At 36.3% G+C, this 19,925-nt stretch overlaps 2 protein-coding genes across 3 annotated transcripts; both read left to right on the plus strand.

Moving 5' to 3' along the window:
- Positions 1-983: 983 nt before the first annotated feature.
- LOC132632241 (pentatricopeptide repeat-containing protein At5g27270) lies at positions 984-11,112 on the plus strand. Of its 2 annotated transcripts, none has more exons than XM_060348092.1 (8): positions 984-1,729; positions 5,633-7,054; positions 7,404-7,715; positions 8,446-8,550; positions 8,677-8,764; positions 8,853-8,974; positions 9,446-9,510; positions 9,769-11,112. In XM_060348092.1, exons 1-8 carry the CDS (start codon positions 1,537-1,539, stop codon positions 10,324-10,326), a joined length of 2,865 nt encoding a protein of 954 aa, XP_060204075.1. In that variant the 5' UTR covers positions 984-1,536; the 3' UTR covers positions 10,327-11,112. The 2 variants fall into 2 exon arrangements, with proteins under 2 accessions (XP_060204075.1, XP_060204074.1); XM_060348091.1 differs by lacking the exon at positions 984-1,729 and adding an exon at positions 4,184-4,911 and having other exon boundaries at positions 5,650-7,054.
- A 1,984-nt stretch (positions 11,113-13,096) lies between these two features.
- LOC132632243 (NADH dehydrogenase [ubiquinone] iron-sulfur protein 6, mitochondrial) lies at positions 13,097-19,435 on the plus strand. The gene is made up of 3 exons (XM_060348093.1): positions 13,097-13,374; positions 18,865-18,949; positions 19,072-19,435. Exons 1-3 carry the CDS (start codon positions 13,225-13,227, stop codon positions 19,179-19,181), a joined length of 345 nt encoding a protein of 114 aa, XP_060204076.1. The 5' UTR covers positions 13,097-13,224; the 3' UTR covers positions 19,182-19,435.
- The last annotated feature ends 490 nt before the right edge of the window (positions 19,436-19,925 follow it).

Raw genomic sequence — 19,925 nt, forward strand, 5'->3', positions numbered from 1 at the left:
ACAAAAGTTGACCATATCTTTCACATTTTTTGTGGGAAAAAATGTGAAGACCATGGTAGCCACCATATGAACATGGTAGCCACCATATGAACATATTTGGTCTTAGTTTCACATTGCTTTGTAGTAAAAAAATGTGACAATGTTTTTCACATTTTTTGTTGAACAAGTTTTTCACATTTTCATCCATTATAAAAGGATGAATTATTATTCTCCATAACACACATTCAAATACATAGAAAAAAATCCTTAACTTGTGAGAGTAGAAAGGAAAAATATATATCCTTTGGAGAATTCATAAAAGTGAGGAAAGTAAAAATAAAAGAGTTTATTAGTTGAAGGAAGGTGTTCTTTTGGTGGTGCTTTGGACTCAACATCTTGTCCAGAGTTCGTTGAGTTATACGACGTGTTCGGGCTGTTGTATCCTGGAGGAGACAAGTCAGAAAGATTACTGCTGGACCGGTAAATTTGCTGCAGTGGGCTTGAATCTCCTTAAAGAGAGCGAGATATCCGCGCCTCAGCCGAAGAAATTTTATTTTTTCATTTTTATTTTTCAATTGTAATTGTAATTTCATTGCAATATCACCAACATTTCTGAAGTCAGGTTTCGACGGAAGAGACGCCATAAGGGGCCGTAAGGGGAGTGGCTGATGTTGCGGACTCCACTGGTGAGCCGGTCGGAGGAAACAGCGCCTTGCTGGACTAACGCTTGGTAGGCTAAGGAGTGGCTAGCTATGAATATGGTAGAACGAGACCCCATATTGAGAGTAATGAGAGGACCATACTTAGCCTTGAGGTTACGAAGAATGCGTTCCAAGTCGGCTGAGGACCTTACCGCCCATAATAAGCTGCCGATCACCGGAAAACTGTAGGGTCCTGGTGGGAGTTTCTTCTTGCATTTGGAATCAGGGGAGTTGATAAGATTAAATAGGGATTTGAGGAAGAAAGATATGCAAAGAGTGACCACAATGATAAACCAGATTTCCATTACTGTACTTATTTTCTTCTAAATACGGTATGCTTTGTATCTTTTTTCATTTTCACGTGTGTATATATAGAGTAACCAACAATGGAGATAGAATGTCTAAGATGCCGTGGTGGAAAAGATGCAATGAAAATCACCCACTCAAATCAATTGTGCTAACCGTGGACCCAATGACTATTCACTGTTTTTGTTTGCATGGTTGTTATAAGATGTTCCGTAACGTAATCATATTGTATTGCATTATTCACTCTTTTTGTTTGCATGGTTGTTATAACATCTTCCGTAACGTAATCATATTGTATTGCATTATTTGATGTGCCTTAATGACAGCTGTAGTTACTGGTTTGAGTTAGCATCAATGCACTGTAATACCCTAGATATTTTGCTATTCATCTTCTGCTCCAATATAACAGTGTTATTCAATACAACTTCTTTCTCTTCTTTCTCTTCCTCACTCGTGTATGAACAGTTTCACAACTATGGTGAAACACCATTGTGATTCTTAATTCAGTTGAGTTTTCACCAACATTTATTAGATTTTCTTTAACATTGCTATGTTGCTCTCTTTTGTGAAATCTTGTGGCACTTGCGTAAAGTATTTTGTAAATTTGAGAGCGATGCTTCGAACTTACATTTGTGATTCACTCAATACTCGATTGTTGTGGATAGAAAATGATCCTGCAGGACAGAACTTCTATTTCAAAAAGATTGTTTGGACAAATTCTATTGGTCTATTAAAAGTTAACGGTAAGTGTCACAAACATACACTTATTACTCTCTCAATTTGAAAAATGACAATTGTCACTCTCTCTAAGGAGATTGTCACGCTGGCTGATTACTTGTTCACACATCTATAAATATCTCATTATGACTTCTTTGTTTTAAGGATATTAGAGAGTTAGCGTAACCATCTCAGTCTATCATTTCTACTCTCTTTCATATTTATTGATTGTGTCATTTAAATTTATTGCTCTTGCTTCATCTCTCGTGGACGTAGGTTTATTTAATCTCGAGCAAATGTTTTATATTGTTGAAATAATTTTATAAAGCAGTGTCTAGCATGAATCAAGCTAATTTTTATATCTGCTCATAATTTAAACGGGAAGGGGTCATATTTATCCCTCTACTTTCAAATAAGGTTCATATATACCCTTCTTTATACTATTGGAACATAAATACCCCTACCATTATACTTTGAGCTTAAATATGCCCCGAACTGTCAAATATGTGGGTCCCACCTTAAAATAGACACATGGAGGGTTGAGATTACATTAGAGGACCCGGATCATTTTTGCCCCAGCCAACACCCAAAATAACTCATTACCCGGCCCAAATGAAGCTTCAACAATGGAGTAAATTGCTGGATATACTCGCCGGAGATTTTGACTGCAAAAGGCAACTGAGTAGAACTTCACAAGAGCACAAAAACTCCAATGCAAAGCTCAACGATGTGAGAAAGCTTCGCGATGCTTTTGAAACCGTGGAATATCGGAATCACTCTGTTTTCCATTTTCTCAATACCAAAATCAAAAGCATCCATTTGAAGAGCAATGAAAACAAGCTCTATTGAAGAACAAAAAAGTTTGGCTGTTCAATAGCTGATGCAGAATCCCCTGTTGCCTTGTTGATTTCATGTTTAGGGAATAAATTAACTATCTGATTAGCTTTTCCGCCATTGTTATCGGAAATTCTAGAGCAGAAGATAAAAAAAAAAATCATCATCATTAGCCTCATTAGACGTTATAGATGATGAGAAAGATAAGGATAGAAAAGTTTGGTTTCCCTTCTCCTTTCCAGCCCACAAAAGAGGTCGTATGACCAAATAAGGATTTTACAACTAAAATCCTTAGAAGCTCAAAGACATTAGCCAATTCCTTTCTTTTCTGCCCTGATGCGTCTCTATATGAAGATCACTTAACTCAAGATAATTTATAGTTGAGAGAAAGAAATGCAATCGCTAATTTGGTTATAAGGTTGTAAATTTAGAATTTTTTATGTTTGCTCTAAAATTAAAATGAAAATAGTTTGCTTGTTTAAATTTTGAAACTGAACAAATCGAACATACCGATTTGTGTTCCAAACCGTAATAATAATAAATAAAAAAACGAATCGATTAGGCCTAGAACGGATCCAGTTTGATTGAGAATTTTAGAAAATGAAAATTTGAAATTTCAAGCCAATGATGACCAAAAACCAAAATCGAACCAGCCTATTCTCTCATACACTGTAACAATGAAAATTTTCTTTTTTCGACTGTAAACTTGTATGTGACCCTCATATGTTCATTTATTTCTATTTATCAGTTTATCTTCTTTCAATCGAATGTTACACATTTCATTTTTCCGGTCTTACTTTCTTTTTTGATCTATCTCAGAGAGAGTGTTTCTTTCTATATTTGTTAAGTTGACAATTCAAACACTTATACGATAAAAGTAAATCTTAAATGATTTGGTCATTTAGTATTCAGGGTTGTGGCATTGTGACGATCACATCATCCTTAATTATAAGGCAGATTCAGATTTGACGATTATAAGTTCGAGTTGCGAATTCTCACAATTTATTAGAGTTATTGAATTTGGATGAACCCATAACTAAAGCACTACACCTGACTTTGCTTAATTGGATATTTTGAGTTCAAGGTGTGAGAATGGATCACATTTGGTAGAGAGTTTTACCTCTCAAAAGAGGACTTCTAAGCGCATACAAATCGCATGAATTCCAAAATGAGCACCGGAAACAAATGGAAAAAGAAAAAATAATTTGGTCAAATAATTATTTTTTATGTTAAAAAAATTAAAATTTTGACAAGCTTTTCACAATAAGCAAACACTCCCTGTGTTCCAATTTAAATGGCTTACTTTCCGTTTTTGTCTGTCTCATCTATATTTAGTAAATTGACAATTCAAATATATTGAAAGAATATTTCAGTATATTACAGACATCTTTAATTTAGGATTATAAAATTTAAATTTTTTTTCCTTAAATTTTGTGTCAAATTAAAGTAACACACTTAGGGGTCGTTTGGTACGATGGATAAGCAAAAATAATCTTGGGATAAAAATTTAGTACCATTTTATGTCACGTTTGGTTGGAATAAAACTACAAAATAACTAATTCCGAAATTAATTATCCCGATATTAAAATGCTATTTTATTCCTATGGTGGAATAACAATCCTGGAATAGCTCGTTCCCCAACCAAACGAGCCCTTAAATGGAACGGACGGACGGACTACTTATTAAAAAACTTGACCATTGCTGACCAAGAGAAGCGATATTTGAACTGCCAGATTCTTGAAGTTAGTTTTGAGCCGCCATTATCAATGCTATCCTCTTTTCACTGAACTCCAAATTTCTGTCAAAATTTCCAAATCAATCAATGGAAGCTCTACAATCTTCATTCCTCTACTCAACTCCATTAAGAACCCCATCTCACAAACCCACCAAAAAACCCAAACACAAACCCACCATAGTCTCCTGTTCCATCACACCAGACCCATGGTCACTCAGTGACGGCAACGGCAACGGCAACAAGAACCTAAACAAACCAAAACCCAAATCAAAACACGCCAAAAACCCACTTTCAGATGACAACGCTCGTCGAATTATCAAAGGTAAAGCCCAATATTTAAGCGCTTTGAGAAGAAACCAAGGATCACAAGCTTTGACACCCAAATGGATTAAAAGAACACCTGAGCAAATGGTGCAATATTTGGAAGATGATAGAAATGGGCATTTGTATGGGAAACATGTAGTTGCTGCTATTAAGAGGGTAAGGAGTCTTTCAGGTAAAGCTGAAGGGTCATATGATATGAGGGAAGTGATGGGGAGTTTTGTTACTAAGCTTAGTTTTAGAGAAATGTGTGTTGTGCTTAAAGAACAAAGGGGTTGGAGACAAGTTAGAGATTTTTTTGCTTGGATGAAATTACAGGTGAGTTTGTTATTGGTGCTTTAAACTTTTACATTAAGCTAGATAAGCCCCAATTATATCATACTTGATATTGGTGTTTTGATTGGATAACTGTGTGAAAATTTTCTGTATATCTGATGGTAGTATTGAATTTTGAGAGGCTGGTGCAGCTTTCATGTGGTATTTCTATTTTGTCTCCTTTTACAAGATTGCATTTTTCAATATATATTATGATGGAATTTGAATGTTTAAGGTGTTAATTTGACTTCTATAACATTACAGATAGCTGAGAAAAACCTTATAAGAAAATAATGATAGTGGAGAAAAATATTAAAGTAATGATTGAGTAGTTAGTTCGATAGAGAAATATCACATCGTGTTCAAAATTTGAATAACTTCATACTTTTGAAAGTTGTGTAGATATGGAATGTTGACAAACAATTCGGAACTTTCTACATTGGAAAGGGTGTCATATAGATTTGAATGGAGGGAATAGTTATTTTCACCCATTACTGTTTATGCAGAATGTTTTTTTTGGGGCTATTGTTTCTTAGAAGTTTTTCAATATACCTTTTGTTTTTTCCAAGCAATAATGCTTTTGTTAAATCGTTCTAAGATCTAGATTAACTTGTCTATGATTGCGTCACGTGTACTCTGTGAAACTAGCATATATGATGACAAGTATTTGTTTCTAATACTACTTTCTTTGGAGAATCTGAAATATTAATTTGGTGTAATTTAGATTTATGCTTGGAACAGTTAAGCTACCGGCCAAGTGTCATTGTCTATACGCTTGTCCTCCGTGCATACGGCCAAGTTGGGAAAATCAAGCTAGCTGAGCAGACCTTTTTGGAAATGCTTGAAACGGGGTGTGAACCTGATGAAGTTGCTTGTGGTACCATGTTGTGTGCTTATGCTCGGTGGGGACGTCACAAAGCTATGATTTCCTTCTTTTTTGCTCTTGAGGAAAGGGGAATTACACCTTCAACTGCAGTCTTTAATTTCATGCTGTCATCTTTACAGAAAAAATCACTTCATGAAAATGTTATAAGTATATGGAAACAGATGACTGAAAAAGGGGTTGAGCCCAATCATTTTACTTTTACAGTTGTTATCTGCTCACTTGTCAAAGAAGGTCACGCTGAAGTAGCTTTTAAGACTTTTAATCAGATGAAAAGTTCGAAGTTCGTCCCCGAGGAGGCAACTTATAGCCTTCTCATCAGTCTGATTTCAAAGAGTGGTAACTATGATGATGCTTTCAGGCTTTATGAAGATATGAGATCACAAGGGATAATCCCGAGCAACTTTACATGTGCTTCACTTTTGACAATGTATTACAGAAAGGAGGATTATCCCAAAGCACTTGCTCTGTTTGAGGAGATGGAAAGGTATGGCATCAAAACAGATGAAGTCATATATGGCCTGCTTATCAGAATATATGGCAAGCTTGGTCTCTACGAAGATGCTCAAAAGACTTATGAAGACGTTAAGAAGTTGGGTGTGATTAGTAACGAGAAAACATATACAACAATGGCTCAAGTCCATCTTAATGCTGGAAAAATTGAGGAAGCACTGAGTATAATGGACGAAATGAAGTCAAAAAACATATCATTTTCAAATTTCTGTTATGGTATCTTATTGAGGTGCCATATTGCGAAGGGAGACGTGGCATCTGCCGAAGCTGTGTTTCAGGCTCTCTCTAAGATGCAAATTCCTGAGTGTGGTTTCTGCAAAGACATGCTCAATTTGTACATGAGACTCGGTTTAACTGAGAAAGCAAAAGATTTTATTTTCCAGATAAGGAAAATTCAAGTCGAATTTGATGAGGAGCTTCTCAAGATAGTCATGAAAGTTTTTTGCATTGAAGGAATGGTCCGAGATGCAGTGCAGTTGATACGAGAGTTCAGTGCAAGCAAGACGTTTGAAGATTCTGTATTTACACAGACTTTTTCTGTGGCCATTCGTGGAGATGATAGATTTACTACAACCAAAATTGCTTCCAAGCCCTTGGACCAACCAGGTGCTATGGCTTTTGAGCTGGCCCTTATCCTCTTTATAGCAGATGGAAATACAATGAAGGCAGAAGAAACACTAAAATTGTTGCTTAAGACTGCAAATGGCCTGTCTGTTGCTAGTCAGCTTGTCAGAAAATTCGCCAAAGAAGGTAAATAAACTTGCTCTCGCATTTAGTAAGTTAGGTGTAAGAAGCACTGACTATTTCTGCTCTTTAATATTCTTGATATGCATACAAATTTGGCTTAGGGCAGAATTGAGCTTTCCACATTTCCTGTCCCTATGAAATGTTTTGATTAAATAGCATAGAACCTAGGATCTCATAATTTCGTTAGCTTCATGACTTCATCCCACTATGGTGGTATGGTTAGTGAAGTGGTGGCCATGTCGGCTTCTAGGACTCTTGCATCTGAATTTTTCTTTCCGCTCTAGTTCATCCTTTAAGCAAGAAATGTTAAGACACCAGATTGTTTGGTAATTTACATCAATTTCGCCTGTAGGTGACATTTCAAAGGCGGAAAACCTTTATAAGCTGTTAATGAAGGAGGGTAAAAAACCAGAGGATTCTGCGAGTGCATCCTTGATCAATTTTTATGGGAAGCAGAAGAAATTGAAGGAAGCTCTAAATATCTTTGCATCTGTTACGGACTCTTCCAGGACTGGAAGTCTTTTATACAATTCTATAGTTGATTCATATAATATATGTGGCAAACAAGAGGAAGCTTACATGTTCTACAAGGAAGAGATGGAGAAAGGGCATGTTTTTGGTCCGGTTGCAATTAGCATGCTAGTGAATGGTTTAAGTAATTGCGGTAAGAGTATGGAGTCTTTGACTTGAATGTTTTCTGTTCAATTTAAGATTCTGTATTATACTGTACAAATTGCGTTTAAAGTACAGTATCTATACAATCATCTAATTTGGCATAATCCTAAACTGTAAACACTCTAGTACAATATCTTAAGTTCCTGGTACTTCAAGTTGGTTTAGCTTTGTGCCAATCGAATAGGTTGAACAGATATTTGGTGTTTCATCTGATGTCTTCAATGCCTTCTATTGATGCAATTGATCTCTTTTATATCTTTTGTTTGTCCTAAAATTTAAATATAGATGGAACACCGCTGAATTTATTTCTTTGTTTGTTTGTTGAGGAACAAACAAACAGCCTATTGTTATTGTTGTCTTTGCATCTTTTCTTGAACCGAGGGTCTATCGGAAACAGCCTCCCTGCCTTCACAAGGTAGGGGTAAGGTCTGCGTACACTCTACTCTCCCCAGACCCCACCTGGTGCGATTATACTGGGTATGTTGTTGTTGTTGTTGTTGTTATTTGTTGAGGAACTGCGATCCCCGGGGTTACTTGGTGGATTTTGCATTAGGATTAGAAAAAGTGAATGCATAAAGAGTTTCCATATCTCATAGATTTTGAGATTCGCATTTGAACAGCTGCTAGAAGAACCTGAACTGGAAAGAAGAATAGTTAGTTATCTTATTTGCTTGTATTATCTGATTTTGTTGCTTGATGTTGTTGAAATTCCATTGCAGGGAGATATACTGAAGCAGAGGATATTATTCACAATTCTTTGCGTGCTAATTTAGAGCTTGATACTGTGGCTTATAATACATTTATCAAGGCAATGCTGGACGCAGGTTAAATTTTATCAAAGAGACGATTGCTTAAAGCATTTGACACTTTTTGTTTCCATTTGGAGCATATTGAGATCCAATATTGACCAGAAAATTTTTGAGACCTGAAGACATTTTAATGGAGTGCAGGTAAATTGCGGTTTGCAGCCAGAGTTTATGAGCACATGCTCTCCTCAGGTGTTGCTCCTACAATTCACACATACAACACCATGATTAGGTTAGAGCATGACATTCTTTAAACTGAGTGAGGGAAAGATATTTTATTTTGCATTTCTCAAAGTGTAAGAATTTGGTTGTGGATGCAGTGTATATGGGCGAGGAAGAGACCTGGATAAAGCTGTGAAGGCATTTGATATGGCTCAGAAGATGGGCATTTCTTTGGATGAAAAGGCTTATACGAACTTGATATGTTATTACGGAAAGGCTGGTAATTACCTGCTGTCTAAATATCTCATCAGGTTTTTTTTAGAAACCCTGGGCCCTATTAGTGAAGATCATTCAAACGCATATTCTCCTAATTTCCTGTTTGTCTCACAATTTCTCGTAAACAAAGATAGTATTGAAAATTGTCATCTTTATCTTTGTGGCTTAGTTAAGCTTCTTGGTTTTCCCCTTTATCTTCTGTGTATTCCTAATTCTCTAACAAGAAATTGTTAATGTGAATGGCCATACTTCTATGCTCTGAATTTTATAATTTCAAGATGCTCATTTTCTGCCTTTGTTCAAACACCTGCCATAATGATTGTATTGTACCCAATTGTTTTTTGTTGGTGAAGAGCTTTGGTTTTTCCTGGGTGATGGCGGAGGGGGAAATGGGTGGCTCTACTTGTATTCTCTTGGCTTCTATCAGTGTTTTAGTTGTAGCAATTTTCTGAGTTCTTATTTTCAATCAATGCAGGGAAATATGATGAAGCATCTAATCTATTCGCCAAGATGCAGGAAGCAGGGATAAGACCTGGGCAGGTATATATGCATAATCATAGCCAGATCCAGTAGAAAAATCATTTTTCTTTTATTTTGTGGCAGTAAATATGTCATCTGCAGTAGAGCTACATCCTTGCTGGTGATATATTGCCATGTGCTTTCAGTACAAACTTACATAGTTACATGTCTTGGTTGTCAATAATGCACTGTTTATGTTCAATGCCATATATTGTGTGGGAGTATCCTGAGAAGTGGATTGCCCCCATTTAAGTACTAAGAATTTGCTACACATTGCAGGTGAGCTACAACATTATGATCAATATATATGCTGCTACTGGACTTTACCAAGAAGCTGAAGTCCTCATGCATAGGATGCGGAATAATGGTTGTTCACCTGACTCCTTAACCTATCTTGCACTGATTAGAGCATATACAAGTGGAGCAGAGTACTCAGGGGCTGAAAATGCCATTGATTCTATGCAGAAAGAAGGAATTCCCCCTTCTTGTGCTCATTTTAACGTGTTGCTATCAGGTTTTGCAAAAGAAGGATTAATTGGAAAAGTAGAAACGATGTATAAAAATCTCGTGAATGCTGGACTACAACCTGACCTAGAGTCATATCGTATTATGCTTAGAGGTTACATGGACTATGGTTATGTGGAGGAAGGCTTCTTGTTCTTTGAACGAATCTCCAAGTCCTTAAAACCTGACAGGTTTATAATGAGTGCAGCTGTGCATTTGTACAGGTCAGCAAGCTTAAAACTCAAAGCAGAAGGGGTTTTGAGGTCTATGAACAGTTCCGGGATTCCCTTCTTGGAAAATCTTGAAGTTGGATCAAGGTCGAAAGCTGACTGATTCATCAGCATAGACTTTGGAAAACTGGACCCTTTAATGAATTTCTTGTGGGATGAGAAGAATGCCAAATTACAAGTACATCACATCGTATCAAGTAGGCAATTGTGCTTTGGAGTAGCGTGAATGCAATCATACCAGCAGGGCTGGAGCTAAGCTAATATTATGTGAAGGACTCAATCAGTTGATATAACATGCAACCTTGAGTTTGGCAATGTCTGCCACACTGCACAGAGCATTATCTGAGTACCGACGTGCTGATGATCTTCTTGGCTTCCCAAGTCGGTATATAGTGGACTCTGTTAGACCAATTCTGAAGGCCTGAGAAGTATGAGCGAGTGTAAATAGCATTTGTGTATTATTTAGTTTGTCTCTTTTACTGCTTAACCATAAATGATTAAGAGCATGGTTGGATGGGCTTAAAAAAAAGCAGCTTATAAGCTGCTTTAGATAAGCTAAGCTAAACGGGTCCAACTATTTTTTTGGGTTTATTTTAAGCACAAAATCAAAGCCGGAGGTGGGTATTCAAATAAAGGGGAGCACCTTGCTATCATGAAAACGCCAACTATTACCATAGTAGCTGCATGAATCAAAGCGCTTATAAGCTAGCCAACCCAACACTCAAAAAAGCTTAAAACAGCTTATAAGCTGTTTTTAACAGCTTATAAGCTAATCCATTCTATGTTATTATTGTAGTATAATTTTCTGTGCTCTGATTTATGCTATTATTTGTTATTTCCTGTGCTTTAATTATTCTATGTTATCTGTGCCGCTTGCGTTACTTCATTTCCATATCGCTTTGAATCTCTTAGCCTTATCTGACCTCTTTTTATATTTTTTTATGTTTTTTTTATTGAGCCGAGGGTCTTTCGGAAACAGTCGTCCTACCCTGGTAGGAGTAAGGTCTGCATACACTCTACCCTCCCCAGACCCCACATTGTGGGATTTCACTGGGTTGTTGTTGTTGTTGTATAAGCTAATCCAAACGGGCTCTAAGCTTCATGTACAGATGTTGACACTAGATGTTATTAGTAACATTTGTACATTTAGTTTCTAAGGAAAAGGGCCTAAAATACTCTCGAACTATTAGAATTGGTGCAAAAAGATCTTTATCCACCTTTGAGCCCCCAAATACCCTTGATGTCCACCTTTTGGGTCTAATATACCTTTATTTCTAACAGCTTCATCTCATTAAATACGTGGCATCATTTAATTGGTTACCCCATATAATCAACTAAACTCATTAAATTTAATCTAAGTTGACTGGATCCCCACCCACCAACCCAACAAACCCGACCCGCCCCAAATTAAAGACCTTGTAATTTAGTCTGATGATTATAAGATTGAAATAAGTGTGAGTATTCAGAATTTGAATGACAGAAAAACCAGTAAGTGTGAGTACTCAGAATGGAAATAAAGTGTATGCAAGACACTATCAAAGGAAACTTAAAATCCATTTTCTGCAAAGGATTAAAGACCAAGATAGTATTAGTTCTTTGTAATCATAACCTCATACACTAAAAAATGGAAGTGATAATAGAGACAATAATATCTCAAACAATAGAAAGATAATTGAGTAAGTACAAATTATTGAACATGTAAACGTGCACCATCTCCAACTAACTTGAGATATTTGAATTTTATGTCATAACTTTTGCATCTATAACAATGAGGAGCTTAAAATTGAAACTGATTTGGCATGTAGGAAATGCTCATGCAGGCTCTACCTCTCTAAAATTCTGTATTTCCATAACAAAACAAAATGAAAAGATTCAGCAGAAGCAAGCATTGTCATAGGAAGTGCTTCTTTTCAACTCCTCAATACCTGATTAGGAATTGTGAATTTGAGATTCACGGCAAGCAACACTTTAAAAAGGAGGAGCAAGACCACAACAAACACAGATTGCTGCAGTAAAATGAGTTTAACGAGGATCCGGATCGGGTTGGGATCCGGTCAACTTAGATTAAATTTAATGAGTTTAGTTAATTATATGGGGTAACCAATTAAATGATGTCACGTATTTAATGAGATGAGACCATTAGAAATAAGGGTATAATAGACTCAAAAGGTGGATGGCGGGGGTATTTAGGGGCTCAAAGGTGGATGAAGGTATTTTTGCATCAATTCTAATAGATCGAAGGTATTTTAGGCCCTTTTCCGTAGTTTCTATTACATGTCTTGCGAATTATTAAACATTCAAAATCTTCCATTCTAGTGTTATGTGTTTGAATCTTGTGGCTTAAGTGGTATTTTGCATAGTTGTATTTCTTTCTTCCCCTAACAATGTAGAAAAACTAATACTTTTACTAATTGATTGTAAATTTTTCTTTATTATTTTATTACAAGATTAATTGTGATTTTTTCTAAGTTATTGCTCATCTTAGATTTTTCTTTTTTCCTTTGAACATAAAAAAATAAAATAAAGGATTTTCCGTCTTGGCAATATCCTCTGGAAATAAAACCTTTCAAAATTTTAAATTTGAAAGTGAAAAAATTAAAAGAAAAAAAGTTACCAAGATATATGGCGGGATACAAATAGAAGATTATCCTTTGTTGTTTCGATTATTGGTTAAGATGTGAATTATTTATGCATTAAAATTAGGGTAAGTGGTACTTCATATTTGATAGCATTTTAATTGTTATGTATAAATTTTGTTGCCAATTTACAATTTCGCGAGCCTAAAATATATAAGTAGTAAATAATACTAGTATGGAATAACTAACCAGTACATAAATTAATAATACATAAATATAATCATATTCTTCATAAGTAATCCCGGATAGGTGAGTAAAGAAAAAAAAGAAAGAAAGAAAGAAACAAGATCTAGTCTGAGTCTTGACCCTTCCCAGTAGGCTAAAATCTCATCAGTGGAGAATTCCAGCTTTGGGGCGAAACAAGAATGGCATCATTTGGAAGGAAACAGGGCATGGTAATGGCCAGCAATCTCCTGAAAACCCTAACAGGAAAATCTTCCAATTTCGGGTCCAGAAGTCTCAGCGGCGTTGGTAGCAGCGAGGTCGTCACCTCCCACACAGACAAATGGATGCAGGTATCAATTTCTCTATCGTCATCTGTCTATCAAAAGATTCCATTTTTTTTACTAAACAGAATCGTGATGGATGACATATTTGCTTTTGTTGTTTCTTGTTGGAGTTCTACTCGTGATGCCCTAGCTTATGGATCATCAATAAATTGTTTTTTTTTTTTAGCTACTCTATTCTTCCCTGCCCTTTCTTTTGTCTCATGGTCTTCGATATTGATAATTTATTCATCTTCTTTAAAGACGTGTGTTTTTATTCTCCAGTGGAATGTGTCAAAAGGAATTTCTGAACTTGGAGACACGAGGAGAAAAAAACTAAAATCTTTTGGAAACTTCTGTAGTTCGATACCCTAGGAAGTCCGTTTGTAGAAGAATTTGATAAGCGGAGCTATTATTCTTTTGCCATAAATAAGAAGGATGAAGATGTATGTGAAGTTAGAATTGATTCTCTAAAGTGAGGGATTACGATTTTTCCTAACCTTTTAGGGTGACTTTATATCTTGTGAAAAGGGAGCGAATGTTCAGTGTTGCAGATTATCCTGTAAGTATGCAATTTGCTTATATCACATGAAAAAATTGAATTTGAAATCATGTTTTACAATAGCTCAAGAAGGTATACTGTGCTTGCAGCTTCTTCTTACATGGAGCTCTAGACAAATCTGGAAAAAGGAAAAAACTGCCATGCATATCATCAAACTTTGTGGGCTAGTTTCAGGAGAGGTCTTATCTCAATTAGTTACTCCTGTTAAACTTAAAAGAAACCATCATACCTGTCCTTAGATGTTGTGCAATTTTGAACAAACAACTTGGCTCAAGATGTGGTTCCACTTCATTTTCCTTTTCTTTCGAGATTGAACTTGACAAAGGATCATACTTTTCACCATGGATAACCATAAATGAGACTGAAAATGGTAAATGCATTTCATTGGTCATTTGTGAAGAAAACTGTATATGGTCGGTGAATTTAGCATCATTAAAGCAAACAGAAGAATATAATTAACCATTAAAAGAAGAAAATAGGAGAGTAAAATTATCAAAAAGTCAATCTCATCTGCCAAGAGCAGCGTGTAAACCAAATTCATGCTCATATAGGGAGAGTAGCTGATATGGAAGAATTGGAGGGATTAAAATATAAGTTATACATTAGTGCAACCATATTAGTGTATGTCGAGTTCAAGTCAGAATATGTGCTGGGCTAAAATCAGATAGTCTGTGGATTGCCTTTGGTACTTTCAAGATTGTGCAAAAGCAGAAATGCACATTGGGAGTAGATGCTGCAAATAAGAACTGAACAAAAATAAACCTTCAAGGTTAAAAAGCTAATGAAGAAGGGATTATCCCACCCGACATCTGTGTTGCCGTTAAAACATAAGGACGAAGAGAAAGTGGAATAGTGAAGCCTTCGGGAGGTAGAACGCACAATTAAAAGGAGAAACAGCAAATTGAGAAACAGTGACCACATTTTTCTAGCAACTATTCAAAAATGAAGTATGTCCCATATTAGTTTTCCTACTTTCTATTTTGGGTTGTTACAAATGTGTTCACTTTCTTAAAAGAAAACTTTTTGTCTACACTTTCTAGTACTTCTTTGTTCTATTTTTTCTTTTAGAAGGTAACATATTTATATATAAATAAATAATCTACACAAAATATGAAGTCACCCATATTTACTGGTGGGGGACAAGAAGAATTCCTATTCCTTAGTCTTCTCACAAGGATTTTAAAACATCAAAAATAGATTCAAGGTCTTCTAAGTACTCTTGCTTACACACAAAATAGAAAAGGACTAGATACTTCATTTTTAGCTTCTGGATTTATCGTCAAAGCATCCTTTTGTAGAAAGATCTTCAAAGCATCTTTGATTTCTCTCTTCCAATTTTACACCAAATGCAAGCTGGGTCAATCCTCCGACTCTCTTTTGATGAAGTAAGGATTAATATCAAAAGCATCAAGAAGATGCGCAAATCACTGTACAGGTGCAGTTACAGAAGTGAGATTGAGAGCTCTATTACAACAGTCCTGTGCTAAAGATATGGAGCTATCAAAATCCAACAAAGACTCAGGAGAGCTAATAGGGGAGAGATTTCTCCAACTACTTAAGAACATTAAACATTTAGCTTTCAGGGAGTAGCTTGGAGTTGCTAAACCCTCAAAACACTGTCTGTTCTTTTCTGTCCAAATGACCCAAAAAATGCTCGTTCTCCAGATCTTCCTGATGGATTTACAGACTTTCCATAAACTCCAGCTGCACAATCCTCCATCTCTCTTTCTGACCCGAAAGGCTACCATCTCTGTTCCGGCATGCTAGAATTTCAGGTATTCTCCTTAGCATAATAACCCACATAATACCCAAAAAAAAAGGTTATAAATATCTTCCGTAACTGAACTGTCAACTTACAGTGCAAAGAGAGGAGATTGATTGTCTCTGCCTCATCTCCACATAAGTAACGTCTAGAGCATAATCGGTATACTCTCTTAGTAACGTTGTCTTGTGTCAAAACTGGCTCTTTGCCGAAAGCCGTGTAAAGCGAGCGAACTTTGTATGGAATATTAACTTCTCATATCATCTTCCAAGGCCAACATCCAATCTGATTATTTGAGAAGCTGAATTCATTATAAGCTGACTTGACTGAGAACTTGCCTTGCCTATTCTCTTGCAAATCATATAGTCTTGAGTAGTAGAGATCCTTTTGAGTTGGTCCAAAATATTTTAAAACTAAGTTAATTTGCCAATATCCCAATCATTTAGTTGTCTTCTGAAGCTTAGGTTCCATCTTTGACGTGCCCATACCTCTCCCTCTGCTGCTTTTTGTTGCTGACTTAGATTGTGAATATCAGGGAAAAGTTGTTTCATTGATCCTTGACCTAGCCAATCATCTTCCAAAAAAGATATCTGCATTCCATTTCCTACTTTGAAGCTGAACTTGTTCATGAATTTAGGCTATAGATTTCTGATAGACTTCCGAAGACAGTTTATAAGTAATATTCACAGACTTGGCTGTCCATTTCCCTTTTGTCCCATACTTTCCTCTGATTACATCTTTCCATAGTGATTGTCTTCTGCAACAAACCTGCATAACCACTCCATCATCATACTTTGATTCTATCCCGAATTTTTAATTCCCATTCCCCCTTCCTTCTTACTGGTCGTGCGAGTTTCCTTTTTTGTCACTCTTACCCTGCCTAAGGAAGTTCCTTCGTAGTCCATCTATTCTCCTCGCTAGATTTACAGGAACTGAAAATAAAGACATCATAAGAGTAGGCAGGCATTGCATTAAGTACAGTGTTAATCAGAATTAATCTACCCCTCATAGATAGATATCGGCTCTCCGGTTTGCTAGCTTCCCCATCTCTCTAAAACACCATTTTGTATCCCTTTTGGTTTGCTCGTTGCCCCCAATGGTTCTCCTGTGAACTGTTGGCGGTTCTCCTAGTCTTCCAGTTTGCTAACTTCCTTTCACATTTCTTTGTTCTATTTTTACGAGGGTACTTTTTTTAAGGTAATTTGGACCATTCTTACTCTTTACAATTTTTTCTTCACTATTAAGTCATTTCTCTTTTAAATGTAGCACTACTTTGAGTCTCACTTTATTGTTTCCAAACAAAATAGAACTGGGACAGATGCTAAATTGGTAGTCACTGGATGAACTCTCAATACAACAACATACCCAGTGTGATCCCACAAGTGGGGTCTGGTTTAGATGAGCTCTTAAAATGGTTTATCACCCTATTAGTTCTTCTGACTCTATTGTGTCCTTCTGTTACTAACATCTGATGCGTTTTATTTATTTTAAACATAGATTATGAAAGTCTAACGAAACAAGCTTGGTGTCATACGCTTCCCGAAGGACCACAAGTTTCTATACCTAGGACCACAATATTCTGTGCACCTTGATATACATGGATGCCGGCAAGTTGAGCCAACCAAATCTGAGGCAAGCTTGACTTTGTCAGGTCCATGCTTGAGATAGGCTAGCTTAAGATTGACACAATCTAGCAGCTGTGAGGCTTGAGATTGAACTGTTGATTTGAGGTAAAATTAGTTGTTTCCAATTTTAACCATTGGAATGAGTACCTTCGCAACTCAACTTTCAACATTTCTCATGTGGTTGAGTGTGCAACCTGAATTTTGTATTGCTTGCATGTTCAAAAAAAATGGAAGCTGAAATGGCAATCAGTATTGAAATCATGGGTAAGGAAAGATGAGATTGACATAGGAAATGAAGTGGGAGAGCCAAAAGCAGAAATATTGGAGACGGTGAATAAAAATAGAGAGAAAACAGGATTGTAGATGGCAAGAAGGGACTGATCGGAGATTGGACTGACAGGACTAGAAAGATGGATGTAGGGGAGAAGTAAAACATTTGTCAACTGAAAAGTAGATTTAGTAGTGTGTGCTTTTCAAAAAAAAAAAAACAAAGATGGATGTATTATTATGTGTTTTTTTTTTTTTTGTAATCATAATGTGAATGAAAAGTAGTACGAAGATGTTTAATGGTTTCTATTCAGACAAGATGTATTTAAGCTTCACTTATCTGGGAGAAGAATTTAAAGTGTCTCACGAGCATGGAGACGACTAGTATTGAGCTTAACTGAATGCTAGTCAAATTAAGCAAGTCCTAGATTGCTTGAGTAGCTTGTGAGCTGTCCTCGCATGCTTGCAGCCCAAGTAGTAAATCATTTTTCCCCCTCATCCCCAATCCAAAATTTTAGTCTTACCACAGGCTGCGCCATAGAGTTATGTGACCATTTGCGTGGTAGAAAATCCATTATTCAGTCATTTTTGGACATGAATCATATGTAAAGCTCATACTTCTATAAGCTTGTCAGAAATCATATAAATGGCCGACCAGTTTATATAAATGTCAAGCCAGTGGAACAATAAGCTTTGATAAAAGGAAAAAAGCCAGTGGAACAATAATTATCAAGAATTTTCCAAGATATGAAGTCCTCGTTTTTCGCTGTTGTTTTCACCATACCTCTTTTAAACGAAGATTGCATCAAGAAATTTCTCCATATGTTATCAGTGTCAAGCCAGTGGAACAATAAAGCTTGATCAGAAATAGCTAGAGGTTCATAAGGTCTCAAGATGGTACCAAGATATGATGTCCTTGTTTTTGCTGTTGTTTCTACTACGCCACTTCATTTTTTTTTTTTTTTTTGAAGTAAGATGTTTCGTTAGAAAAGCATCAAGTAGATGCATAATTACAGGGGCGTAATTACAGATAGGCAAAAAAACAAAAGAGAATTTCAGGCGGATACATTGATTCCTTCTAAAATTAAGAGTACTAATAAAATCTAAAAAATGTTCAGTATTAGATATTGGGGACAACATTGTCCAGCCAAAAAGATTAACTAAGCATTTGGCTTTAAGAGGTTGAATAGGAATTGAGGTATCATCAAAATTATGCCACTTCTAATCCAAAATTACAGCAAGAAGTTTCTCCCTGTAAAGTTCTCTGTTTCTTTTCCTGACTGTTTTGTGGTGCTTAATGGTAGGATACTAGCAAGAAATCTCCCATGGAATTGATCAATGAAGTTCCACCTATCAAGGTTGAGGGAAGGATCGCTGCCTGCGAAGGAGGTAATTTGAATACTATGTCATGCTCCCATTTTTTTGCAAGTGCTATTGAGTTGCTTAGGACTTATACTGCTTCCATTACGAATAAATCTGCCTGAAAGTACTCTTCTTTTCTTCTGAAACAGACACTAATCCAGCTCTTGGACATCCAATTGAGTATATATGCCTTGATCTGCCCGAGCCAGCTGTATGCAAGTACTGTGGTTTGCGCTTTGTTCAAGATCATCACCATTAGGGCTGCATCATGAGGATTCCTGAATTAAGAAAGTCGTCTTCATTTTATATCTAAGGAGCTGTGTTTATTATGTTCCTTTGCACTACTAATGTGGGCAAGTTTTGCCTTCGTAATAAGGATTAGGGTTCCATGTGATCCATTTTCTTAAAGCTGTCATGGAGATGCTTTTGGCAAGTTCATTTCTCTCTTTTGCACACACATAGCACAAGCTTTTGCCTGATTAAATTTATGTTAGCTGCCAAAGGTTTTTAGCATGACGTATATTATAATTCACAACTATTGCTCTAGATATAATGCTTAAAAATGCACAATTGGAACTCGCCCTGAGGCAAGACTCTCGATAAATGTCTTGGGGCAGAGGGGGAAAAGGCTTGTTTTTGTTTCGTGAGGCTTACGCCGACATTTTTTGTATAAACATGTCTTGCAAAAACTCAAAATTCATTAACTCTTGCTTCCTCAATAGCACTTCCATTATCACAAGTCAGAAGCTTGAGAATATGGCAATCCAAGGGTACCATATTCATATCACAATATTTTTCTTTTGAAATCTTGTGTTTTTTTTTCCAACCCTAAATGTCGTCCTCTGTGTTCATATACAACGGAATTTGCTTATTTAATACTCAAATGTCAAGGTAACAACCTGCAAATAATTCTATTCAATGGATACAACGAATGGCTACTATTGAAAGACAACTCTTTTCATCACCGAATGTCTGAATTGAGAACGAGTTTCACATAAATCGG

This window comes from Lycium barbarum, chromosome 3 (assembly GCF_019175385.1).
Source record: "Lycium barbarum isolate Lr01 chromosome 3, ASM1917538v2, whole genome shotgun sequence".
NCBI classification, from domain to species: domain Eukaryota; kingdom Viridiplantae; phylum Streptophyta; class Magnoliopsida; order Solanales; family Solanaceae; genus Lycium; species Lycium barbarum.